Source organism: Gastrolobium bilobum, unplaced genomic scaffold (genome assembly GCF_033153095.1).
Source record: "Gastrolobium bilobum isolate Gb01-03AN ecotype WA unplaced genomic scaffold, APGP_CSIRO_Gbil_v1 utg6309, whole genome shotgun sequence".
Classification (NCBI taxonomy): Eukaryota; Viridiplantae; Streptophyta; class Magnoliopsida; order Fabales; family Fabaceae; genus Gastrolobium; species Gastrolobium bilobum.
This window is the reverse complement of record NW_026899052.1, coordinates 320,443-332,898: the sequence shown is the minus strand read 5'-3', so window position 1 is coordinate 332,898 and position 12,456 is coordinate 320,443. Positions and strand designations below refer to the sequence as shown.

Genomic DNA, 12,456 nt, shown 5'->3' with positions numbered 1-12,456 from the left:
CAGGGATATTCTTTTTCTTTTTCCATTAATTATTCCAATAATGACGTTGTGACGAGATACTAGTATTACGTCTTGGGACCCTCTTCAATAATGGTATTACTATATGTTTTGTTGGTTCATAAATCATTACAAAGAAAAAGATAATGTGCTTATTTTTGTTTCTCTTTTTAAAAACATTTCCCCATCGGTTCATTGATCTCTCCCTTTCCAGCTTTCCTGTTCGTTCGAATGCTACTAAATACGAAATAAATGGTATCCAATTAGTGACGGATAATGATAAGATTCTTTAAAGTAAATAAATAAAAAATTAGAATCACTAAATGATAAATTTTATTTTATTTTTATTTTTTTCCAGATCGATTTGCTAGACTTTGATTATTTTTTATCTATTGAGAGGAAAGTAGAAGAAAACAAATGACAGCAATGACTATAACAAAGTCGTACAGTTTTCCATTTTTTTACAATAGAGAGGTCAATTTTTTAAACGTAACCGGCTTTGAAAATGAAATAAATAATATTAGCCAAGGAATTAATTATATTCACACAGGGATTTGAATAATTTGAGGACTATCACTGAAGTCAATCAAATCAAGCAAAGTTGAAGAGTTAACAAATGTTTCCAACTCCACCTGCATGTCTCTAGTAGTAAGTAGAAAAGATGCTATACTCACATCACTTTACAAGTAGAGTACTACAAAGAGAGAGAGAGAGCACAACAACAACAACAAAAACTAGTAGAGCAATTAAATATTTCGAGCTCAACCATAAATAATAGCAGCGTAGCTGCACAGAAAGCATATTTGTAAGAGGTTCGAGTTTTGGTGAGCTGTTTATGTGCAACCTTTTCCCACATTATTTTTTATTTTTTTCACTATATATTCCATCCACATGGTTCTCTGTCCGGTCACAATAAATCATTGTTACCTCCTTAAAACCTCTTTCTCTCTCCGTTCTTATTTGGAGAAATGTGGGATCACTCTGTAAAATCATGAGCTACACGAGTGTCAGTCTCCCTTCATGGTGGAGAATTCTTGAACTTGTTCTTCTCCTTCTTCTCGTTACTAATTTTAACCAATGTTGTGGCCTAAGTAGAGATGGTGTTTTGTTGCTTTCGTTCAAGTACGCTGTGCTGAGTGATCCACTCTTAGCTCTTGGAACCTGGAACTACAGCGATGAGACACCGTGTTCGTGGAATGGAGTTGATTGTTCGATTGTACCAGGTGCAGCAACAACAACAACAAACGCTACACAATATCGCGTTACTGGGTTGTCTCTACCACATTCTAGGCTTGTGGGTTCTATTCCTTCCGATCTGGGTTCCATTGAGCACCTCCAAATTCTTGATCTTTCCAACAATTCACTCAACGGGTCTCTTCCTTCTCCACTTTTCCAAGCTTCCGAGCTTCGGTTTCTTAACTTGTCTAATAACTTCATAACAGGGGAGGTTCCAGAATCCATAGTACAGCTCAGGAATCTTCAGTTTCTTAATCTTTCTGATAATGCCTTGGTGGGGAAAGTACCCAACAATCTTTCAAACATGCAAAATCTAACTGTTGCTGCATTGAAGAACAATTACTTGTCTGGCTTTCTTCCTAGCGGATTGAGAACACTGCAAGTTTTGGATCTGTCCTTTAACTTGTTGAATGGAACTCTGCCCCAAGACTTCGGTGGTGACGCCATGCGTTACTTGAACATATCCTATAACCGATTTTCTGGGAAAATCCCACAAGAGTTTGCGGGAAAAATTCCAAGTAACGCCACCGTTGACCTCTCATTCAACAATCTAACAGGCCAGATTCCAGATTCGACCGTTTTGTTTAATCAGAAGCCAAGTTCTTTCTTTGGGAATGTTGATCTATGCGGTGAACCAACAAAAAAATCATGTCCTATTCCTTCTTCACCATCCTCTGAACCAAAAGTTTCTGATCCTACATCACCTCCTGCAATAGCTGCGATTCCAAAGACATTTGATTCTCCCATGGCACCAACCGGATCATCTTCTCAGAAAAAACAGAGTGGCCTCAGACGAGGAACGATTATAGAAATCGTGGTGGGAGATATAGTAGGCATTGGAATCTTAGCCACGATTTTCGTGTACGTGTATCGATTGAAGAGAAAGAAGGAGGCTGAGAGTGTAATAAAGAACGAAGCAGCTGCAGCAAGGAGTGACAGTTCCTCATCAACCTCGGAGTCAAGAGGGTTCACGAGGTGGTCGTGCTTGCGCAAAAGAGCAGAGGAAGAAGAATCCTCGGAGTCCACGAGCTCTTCTGATAGTGACGTGGAAGCACAGGAGGGGCAGAACCAGAAGAAGGGTCATGAAAATCAGAATCAACAAGGGAACAAAACGGGTACTCTCGTGACCGTTGATGGTGAAAGAGAACTCGAATTGGAAACACTACTGAAAGCCTCAGCGTACATATTGGGTGCAACCGGTTCAAGCATAATGTACAAGGCTGTGCTTGAAGATGGAACGTCCTTAGCGGTTCGCAGAATCGGTGAGAGTGGCGTGGAGCGGTTCAAGGACTTCGAGAATCAGGTTCGGGTCATAGCTAAACTGGTTCACCCAAATCTTGTTCGGGTTCGTGGCTTCTACTGGGGACACGATGAGAAGCTCATCGTCTATGACTTCGTTCCTAATGGCAGCCTTGCCAGTGTTCGTTACAGTAAGTCCCTTCACCCCTTTTTTCCTGTTCTTGTGCACGTTAGCATGTTGCGTTGGGTTTAACTAAAATGCGCTTTGCTTAAAAGATATGACGTTGACGGTGTAGTAGGTGCAACTGAACCCCTTTACTTTAATGCATCAATGGTCAACCATGTCGAGAAGTAATGTCAAGGGTTGTCCCACGGCTGCCCTTTTTTTTTTTTTTATAAATCACTTTTTCATTAGAGGCAATTTTGTTCGGAGAAAGTTGAATATTAAGATTTTAAACCTCTTTTAAAGATATGTCGAAGAAAATCGAACATATACTTTTATCTCTATTATTTACTCAACTTTTATGCACCAATTGAGTCACACCATTATTTGGTCCCAATTATTTTCTGATATGGATGCGCGTGCCCATAATTGGGAGCACCCAATATGCCCATTGTTTCTTGCTGTTGTCACACTCTTCTAAAATCCTCAAAGTGACACTGAAAATAGGACCATTTTATGTTTCCACTCACTTAGTTTTATCAGTGCTATTATTCTGACCTATTTTACACAAAATGCTTGTTCTTAGTGGAAACTTATGCAAAAGGAAAAATAATGATACTAATTTGAGAAAAACATATTGTGATCCTTCTATTTGTGTGCATTATTTTTTATTATATTTTTAATAAATATGAAATCCAAGCCCTACTAATTTTTATGTTTTAGTGCTTCGACTTTGGTCAATGTTTTTGGGATGATAAAGTAATATTGTGTGCTTGGAATGTCAGGGAAGGTGGGCTCCTCGCCTAGTCATTTACCGTGGGAAGTCCGACTCAAGATAGCGAAAGGGGTGGCACGTGGGCTAGCTTACCTCCACGAGAAAAAGCACGTGCATGGAAATTTGAAGCCTAACAATATTCTATTGGGCAATGACATGGAACCCAAGATTGGAGACTTTGGGCTTGAGAGAATAGTGACGGGTGACACCAGCTATAAAGCCGGAGGGTCTTCACGTATTTTTGGGAGCAAGAGATCCACGGCCTCGCGTGAAAGCTTCCAAGACATCACGTTTGGGCCTAGCCCGAGCCCGAGCCCGAGCTCAATAAGCGGTGTATCTCCTTACCATGCTCCTGAGTCACTCAGGAACTTGAAGCCTCACCCGAAGTGGGATGTGTACTCTTTTGGGGTCTTGTTTCTTGAGTTGCTAACGGGGAAGGTTGTGGTTTTGGATGACATGGGCCAAGGGCCTGGGCTTTTGGTTGAGGATAAGAACCGGGCCTTGCGGATGGCTGATGTCGCTATTCGTGTTGAGATGGAGGGTAAGGAGGAGGCCTTGTTGGCCTATTTCAAGTTAGGGTACAGTTGTGTATCTAGTGTTCCACAGAAAAGGCCACCAATGAAAGAGGTGCTACAAGTTCTTGATAAGATCCCGTCCTCGTCTTCTTGCTCCTCATATTATTATAGCCAATAATAAACCATGATTTGCCAAATGGTTTTGTAGAAAAAAAAGTGTACTCATGATTGACTAATAGGTTTTTGTGGTTGGATTCAATGTGTGTATTGTAATTGTGCTAAGTTCATTGACTATATCTCTGTTAATTCATTTGCTAATTTTCAAGGAATAGATTCTATCTTGATTCCTTTTTCTCCTCCTACTGAAATCATTTTATTTGTTATTTATTTTCTTAGGATGGACCTTGGATTGGACCCAATAGTTTTCTAGCATAGTTGTAACTTTTAAGAAATGAGTCGCCCATATCGCCGAACTATTAACATATTGGGTGATGAAGGGAGTCCAAGGAAGAAATTGAACTACCTCCTAAATTCAAGTAGATTATGCCTAAATGGTTTTGATGATGTCAAAGCATGAAGAACTCAATTTGAAGATGCTAAAATTTTGGGTTAGAAAATTTTTAGATTTTTTGTAACACATTAGATATATCACTAAGTATGATATCAAACTCCATTGCATTAGCATTACATGCATATATTTTTTTAGATTAATTTGTTTTGTTATGGATTTAGTTCAATAAATAAAAAAATCAATTAAAAATATGTTTTAATAAAAATCAAAAAGTAAAAGTAATATAATAAAACCAAATCAATTATATATATATATATATATATATATATATATATATATATATAAAGAAACAAAGTCTACAACGGTTCTTATACGTTGGTTGATTTATATATATATATGTGTGTGTGTGAAGTTTGGGTTTTAATATATAATATATTGTTTTATTGATTGATTTTTCCAACGCAAAAACGTGATAGTTCAGCTTTCTTTAAAAGCGATATACTATATAATAATAAAAGGATAGAAGAATCATTTGAAATTCATTCACAGACTTCTTCTGATTCGTAAGTGTTCTTTCTCTCTGCCATTTTTGCGTGAAAATAGAGCTCACTTTCTCATCTTTGAAAATTGTTGTTCATTCTTTCATCTTCGATCAGCAAAAAATAGAGTGTGTGTGAGTGTTTGATACAACACCTTGTATTCATCTTCCTCCCAAAAATCCCCAAATTTCCATCAATAAATTTTCTCTTCTTGAACCCTAAACAAAGTGCACCAGGGTATCTTGATCGATTTCTGAGTCAAGATTGGGAGATTTGGAGTGTTGTTCATGATTCTACAAGTTTGGAAGAATTTAATTCAAGATTCTTGGAACTAAGATTGAAGAACCCTAATCACATTTTCTATTTTACTTTGCTGAAAATTTCATATCTCTTGAGGTAATATCTTAAACCTTGTTTTGAGCATCATTTGGTATATTCTTGAGACTTGATATTGTTAATTTGATTTTCTGTTTTTATTTTGATACATTGTGAGTATTCTAATTTCTCTGTTTTGATTTTAAGTAAAAATAATAAAAATCTTGATGCTCTTTGTGTAAGATTTGTGTTTCTAATTTTTGTGAAAGATCATTTAAAAATATTAAATCTGAATTTGCTTTTATACCTTGTTATACATTGTGTTAATTCAGATTTTTGTTTGAGATTCACTGTTTAGAAGCCTAATCTTGAATTGTTCTAGAAATTTTATCGTTGGTATATTAAATTTGAATTTTCTGTTTTTATTGAGGAATATTGTGCTTAAAATTCAGATTTCTTGTGGTTTATCATTAAGAGATTTAGTTAGAACTAATTCTGAAATTTTTGTGAAATTTTGAGAGAAATTACAAATATGATTTTTCTGGATATAGTGTGATAGTTTCTGTTTAAATCAGAATTTTTAATGTCCATCATTTAGATACTTGATATTAATAAATACAAGTTCCTTATTGCTGGAAATTTGCAGTTTGTGATACATATACTTGTGCTCTAAATTTTCTGCATACATCATACCATTTTGGAGCTTGTTGTTGTGCCTTATTTGATATATCAAGTGTTATAGGACTTTGTAATAGGTTGATAAATTTTCTGTTATAAATCTGAGATATCGTATTGTTTGTTTAAAGTGAAGTGTGCGTGTGTGAAAAATCTGTCTTAGGTGTGTGGGTGCAACCGAATGGGTTGGCGACCTTGTGCTTGGCTTGAGAGTGTGTCTCAAGGCCTGGAGCCTCAAGAATCCACTAGGGAGAGTGGAGGTCTTGTGTGAGAGGAGTTGGTGAACTTCGTATGTTCGACTTGAGAGAATTCTTAGAGCTTGGAGAGCAGTGTAGGCACTAGGAAGATTTTTGATATTTTATTTGATTGCTTGTGTGACGCGTATTTGTAAAACAGGAACACTTGTTATAAATAAAATATATGCAGCGATATCAGTCTGGACGTAGCACTCTACTTAGGTTTAGTGGGTGTGAACCAGGATATATCGTGTGTTTTTGTCTCTCTGATTTAATTTCTGAATATTTTGTTTAGAGACTCACAGTTACACTGATTCTTGTGTGAAAGTGTTGTAGCAGCTTTCTGTTATATTTTTAGAGTGCTGTAGCACCTTACTGGCTCTGATATAATTGTTGTAGCACTTAAACTGTTTTCTGGTATTTGAAAATTAATCATTTTCTGTTTTGAGTAAGAAAGCTTGTTGCTGCGTTTGCTTTGTAAAATAAAAGGTCAGGTACATTTTCTATTGATATACATCATAGAGAAATCATTTTGGGTGTATAGGGACCTAAGGTAAAATTAGTAAAATTGTTATAGCTGTGTGACTGTTATCTGAACTGAACTTGCAAAATAATTTGATAACTGTCAATCTTGTTGAGTTGGTGTGATCAATGTTGTCAAACTCGAGTTTCTACGTAGAAACGAAAAGGGGTAGTAGAAACGTAAAATGTAGAAACGACACGAAACGTAAAGTTTCTACTTTCTACCACTTAAGGTCAAGATGCAAAATTATATATATGCATGTAAAAAAAAATCACATAATGAACATGTGTGTTGAGCCACTTATCTATCTAAAAAGGAAAATTATTTTTCATAACCAATTATCAAAATTATAAACAGTGATAATTAACAAGTAATGAATAATTAATCTGCTCTAACTGCTTTATACACTCTGCAGATTTTGGATCATCGCTCATCAGGATATAATTCCACTTCTTTCAATGCACACAATGATCCAAAAATACAAAACGATTCTCATAGCATAACTTATAATAGAATTGCAGCTTTATAAGACATAATTATAAAAAACATATATCCAAACAAAAAGATATTAAGATACTGTGAATATGATTTGAGGAAAACAAAAATTAGGTTTTTTTAAAAAAAAAATTAAATCTTTTTTTTATTAATTTTTTTGTATATATTTTTTTATTAAATTTTTAGTTTTAAGTAAAAACGGTCAAAACGGTAAAAACATAAACTTTTACCGTTTTTACGTGGCGTTTTTATCAGTTTTTACCAATGACAGTTTTTACTTGAGTTTTAACACGCACCAATCTAGTAAAAACGTAAGTTTTTACACTAGTTTTTTACAACAATGGGTGTGATGATTGAGCTTAATTGTTTAACTTTTTCTAGACTTTACAGATTTAAGGATCTACTAAGAAAAAGTTTAGAACACCTATTCACCCTCCCTTTAGGTGTTCTGTAAGCGTTTTGTGTAAAAAGTCACTTGCCCAACAGAACTATTATCAAATGGATAAGCATCAATTCATCAAAATAAGTAGGCTCGACATCACATCTTAACTAAAAATTGTTAGATATTAGTTTTATGACTCATTCCACTTATATATGTAGGCGCAATTGGATCTACGAAAGCATTTAGACCATTGCGGTTTGAGATACGACAGATCATTATCATTTTATGTTTACCTCTTGTCGCGCAGATCTATGCAGTATCTTCTCGTGTTTGATTCCTCTTCACGAACTGATCTCCTTTGCATCGCAGTACAAACGATCTCCTCATAGAGGTTGGCCTATAGTAGACCATCCATTCTATGTCTCAAGGGGGAGCGAGTGGTGAGTTGGCACTATCTCACTTTCAGGGAGATGACCTTACCTCAGCCTCTGCAACCACCAAGTGAAGACTAGAGAGGCTGATAACTATAAGTATAGAATATATATGGGTTCCAAGAAACCTTAGCCTTAAGCTGAATAGGCTATAGGTTTCTTGAGTTCTTCTTACACACTAGGCCCAATTAGGCTTTAGTAAAAGAGCAAAATTAACAATCTTCCTCTTACTCTTGAGTACAAACTTGAGCTCAAAACTCAAGTAACTCACTAATCGTTATCAACTGAAATTGCCTCGTCCATTATCTCGAGCTAGCCTGGGGATCTACCAACTGCTATTAATAAAATATATATATTTTATTATTATATATATATATATTTTTTTTTTATTATACTTTTTCCTAAACACTTGGGACGTTACAAATACCACTATTGGGTATTAAGGGAAACTAGCATCCACACATCAATGGCCACAAGAGACAAACCACAATAAGCAAACCCGACACCACATTTCAACCAAAAACTTTAAGGTATTAGATTTGTAAATCATTTCAATTGTATATTCCTTGCTTAACTCATTCATTTCCGATACAAGACTTTATCACTCACATTTGAATTTTCAATAATTTGGAAATTATATAATTTTTTAGCTTAAAAGTTCTTTTTAAAAATAAGTCATTTGGTAAAATAATTTATATAAGCTCCAATTCTATTTAAAATTACCATAAAGGGTACATAATTGCAACTTGAGCGTGGGATCTACATGACAGCACTTGATAGGGAATGCATATTTTTTTAAAATAAGCCGTAAGCTGAAAGGTAGAAGCTCCATCTAGGAGTTTTTATATATACAAAGCTACTTTTATGTTTTTTTTCTTCATTTTAAAAGTTGCTTTTTAAAAAAAACTTTCGTAAAAAAGTGTTTGGCTTGTTTTCTTCGGAGAAGAAAAGTTAAACCAAAAAGTTTAAGCCAAACGGGTACTAAGGTTGCCCTTTATTCGAATTGCGAATTACTACATAAGGAAGTTGAATCCTTCCCAAATAATACCACCTACAGGTAAAACACTTGCATAAAAGGTTAGGGCCCTTCTAGGTACACACTTATGAAATTCTAAGCTCCCATTGTCACTATGCACCCACCCCCACGGTGTGGCTTCAAGCCCGTTGGATACAATTTTTGCCACCGACTGCAGTCATCTCTCCTGCAGGGATTGTTAGTTCACAAATTCAATATCAAGGGCTCTTTGGATGAGCTTTTAAAAAAATAACTTTTTATGCCTTACTTATTTTAAAAATATTTTTTTAAAAGATAAAACTATTTTGCATTTAGATGTAATAGGTGAAAAACACTTTTAGTTAAATATATTATTTGCATGTTAAAATTAAAAAGAAATTTTTATGTGTAAAATTACTAACATGAATATGTGAAAATAAATCATGGGAGAAAATTTGGTGGTGGCAGTAACGGCATTGGTATGGGTGATGGCCAAGGAAGCACCGACATATTTTTTTGGGTGAAAAATGCTTGTCAGACATGTTTTAGACACTGATACGTTCGAACACGCGGTCAATATTTTTTGACACCAGGTTAACATTTTTTGATACGTTTTTTAAAATTCAAATTTTATTTTATTTTATGTTTTTAATTAAACATGAAAAATTAACTCATAAATCAAATATTTTCTGTTATAGAATTTGATATGAAAATTAATATGGCATGAAAAATTATTTTTACTTTATATTTATGTTATGAAATTTCAATATTTGATTAGTTATATGACTCATTATGAGTTACTATATGTGTTAAATGTAAATCATATTATATATATTAAAAATATTATTTAATATCAAAATAATTGCAAACAACATCGGTAGAAATGGGTGCATCATAAGTGATGACTAGTTGGTAGTCAAAATAGTGGTGATGATGATAGTGTCGTGGTAGCAACAATAATGATAATAAGGTGGTGGTAGTGATAGCACGGTGTAATTAGGAGAGTCCCCAACAATCTTTCAAACATGCGAAATCTAACTGTTGCTGCATTAAAGAACAATCACTTGTCTAGATTTCTTCCTAGCGGATTGAGAACATTGCAAGTTTTAGATCTGTCCTTTAACTTGTTGAATAGAACTCTGCCCCAAGATCTTGGTGGTGATGCCATGTGTTACCTGAACATATCATATAACCGGAGTTTGCTGGAAAAATTCCAAGTAACGCCACCGTTGACCTCTCATTCAACAATCTCACAGGCCAGATTCCTGATTCCACCGTTTTGTTTAAAAAATTATAATTTAATTTTTTACTAATCTCGTTTAAAAAGTTACAAGAATAATTAAGGAAGAGTCAAACTGTGAGGGTTTTTTTTTAGCCCTTAATGAGATATCGTTTAAAAAATAAAAAGCAAAATTTTCATTGTTTCTATGACATGATAAAGATGTGCCAAAGGAAACAAAAAAAATTTAAAAAAAGGAGGACCTAGCCACCTAGTTTCTAAGAGTGTTTCTATGACATCTCCGTAGAACGCCATTCTTATCAGTTATCGAAACAGAGCATTCCCTTTACAAAGTCTTTTCAATCACTTTTCCTATGTATAGTTTTTTTTTATATTAATTTGATACAACATCTTTTCCGCAAAGTAATATTCTGGAGATAATGCTTATAGGTAGTCATTAATAAAATAAAAAGGTTTTTTTTCTCCCTCTTGAGAAATTGAAAATCTTTACACATTATATTTAGTACACAAGTTTGTTGTTATTACAAGGATAATATTAATAAACCACAAAAGAATAACTTAGTTAATTATACTTACTTCATGCTGAGATAACATTAATAAACCCTTCCTAACATTACAAATTTAAGGATTAAGTTCAAGATGTCAATCCAATTAGAGGTCGGAAAGAGAGCCACAGTTACATGCTTTACACCCTTACTAACTTTACAAATCCTCGAGAACAAAGTGGAATGAACTTACCCTAGTTATTGATTGGTCCATGTATATGCCGCAACTTATGCCCCATTAGGCCAGGTAATGGGTTGGGTTATCTCCTGTGTGGAGGAAGCCCATTTTTTTAAGATTGTCTCTTCTAAGATAGCTAATAAATCTCATAGAAAACCTCACTATATACGTTGTCCCTTGAGCCTCTCAGAGACAGACAGTTACTGTCAGAAACAAGTTACAAGCAAAGTTAGCAATGCCATGACTTGTGATTAATGTTATGCTAACCGTAAATGTGACTATGGCATCTTAGTTTTTTTTTTTTTCATAAATCATAAATATCTTCCACCAGAGACAATACTGTTCGAGACGAAAATGTTCACATTATGGTGGAACTAGCGCTTTCAAAAAGAATTTTTTGCATTTAAAGAATTTGAATCCAAGACCTTACTTAGCTTAAGCAGAATCAAGCATGTATCACTTGAACTAACTCAAGAAAGAAACAATAATGTTATTAGCATTAAGGTATAATCGATCACAATTGCATTTCAAGAACGACAGAAAAAGATTCACGACAGACCTTTAACTTTAACACATCTGCAGTTTCGACTAATTGTAATAAAATTATTACGGTGATTGACTAGAGATTTTGATCACTCAAGAAGAGAATAGTTCAGAAAGCAAGAGATGGTTTTTTTACCCTTATGATGCAAAATCCAATATATATTACTCCTTTAATTCTTTTGGTAAATTAAATATCAATCTAATGTACATTTAAGTTGTGCATCACCTCCGTACTTGTACTTATGCAAAAGCCAAAACACACTTGACACATGTCGCGCTTTGCAAGATACACATTTGATGTATGCGAGACTTAAATGCACACGACCAAGATACGCGTCTTGCAATGCACTGATTTTTGCGAAAGTGTAAAGCGCTGCTTAAACGCACAAGTGTAATGCACACGAAAAGAATTAAGAGGTATTATGTATTGGATTAAGGGTCAAAAGTCCGCCAGAGATACGTTGGGAGGAAGGGCCCACTCAGCTAAATTACGAGCAACACAATTCTCTGTGACCGAAACTTCACCGAGGCAGTATCTGTTTCTTTCAAAGTGGTTGTTGGGTGTGTTAAAGTGACAGCTATTTTGTATGTATTTAGCTTGCCCTGGTACATTGGGATGACTAAGACAAGTTTTTGCGAAATTTCCTGCTGTTCCTACTTCCTACTTTCTGAACTTCCCTGTTTCAGTTCACACAATTTTAGAAACACAAGTACTAGTCTTTTTGACATTTTGTCTCTAAATTTATAGAAAACAAAACTTTTATAGCTGTTACTCAACTACTACTCACTTTTCAGCTCTGGTTTATCCCATGTGAACTATTCTGGCTCTTCTTAAATTATTTGAGTCTTTTAAGTTGTGCATCATGTTTTAATCTTATACTAAACCATTCTTACTTCCCCATAAGGAAAATTGTGAGAGTAGAA

The 12,456-nt window shown here is 34.7% G+C and overlaps 1 protein-coding gene across 1 annotated transcript; it reads left to right on the top strand.

Moving 5' to 3' along the window:
- Positions 1–988: 988 nt before the first annotated feature.
- On the top strand, positions 989–4,179 carry LOC133286587 (probable LRR receptor-like serine/threonine-protein kinase At4g37250). Its single transcript, XM_061484021.1, has 2 exons — positions 989–2,663; positions 3,421–4,179. The coding sequence occupies exons 1-2, from the start codon at positions 989–991 to the stop codon at positions 4,101–4,103; spliced, it is 2,358 nt and encodes a 785-aa protein (XP_061340005.1). The 3' UTR covers positions 4,104–4,179.
- The last annotated feature ends 8,277 nt before the right edge of the window (positions 4,180–12,456 follow it).

What these genes read in the sequence shown, in the direction of transcription:
- LOC133286587 (XM_061484021.1), top strand. Translation starts at nt 989, where the DNA reads ATGAGCTACACGAGTGTCAGTCTCCCTTCATGGTGGAGAATTCTTGAA. An exon ending in CCTTGCCAGTGTTCGTTACA is followed by an intron (nt 2,664 to 3,420) that starts GTAAGTCCCTTC and finishes TTGGAATGTCAG; the next exon opens with GGAAGGTGGGCTCCTCGCCT.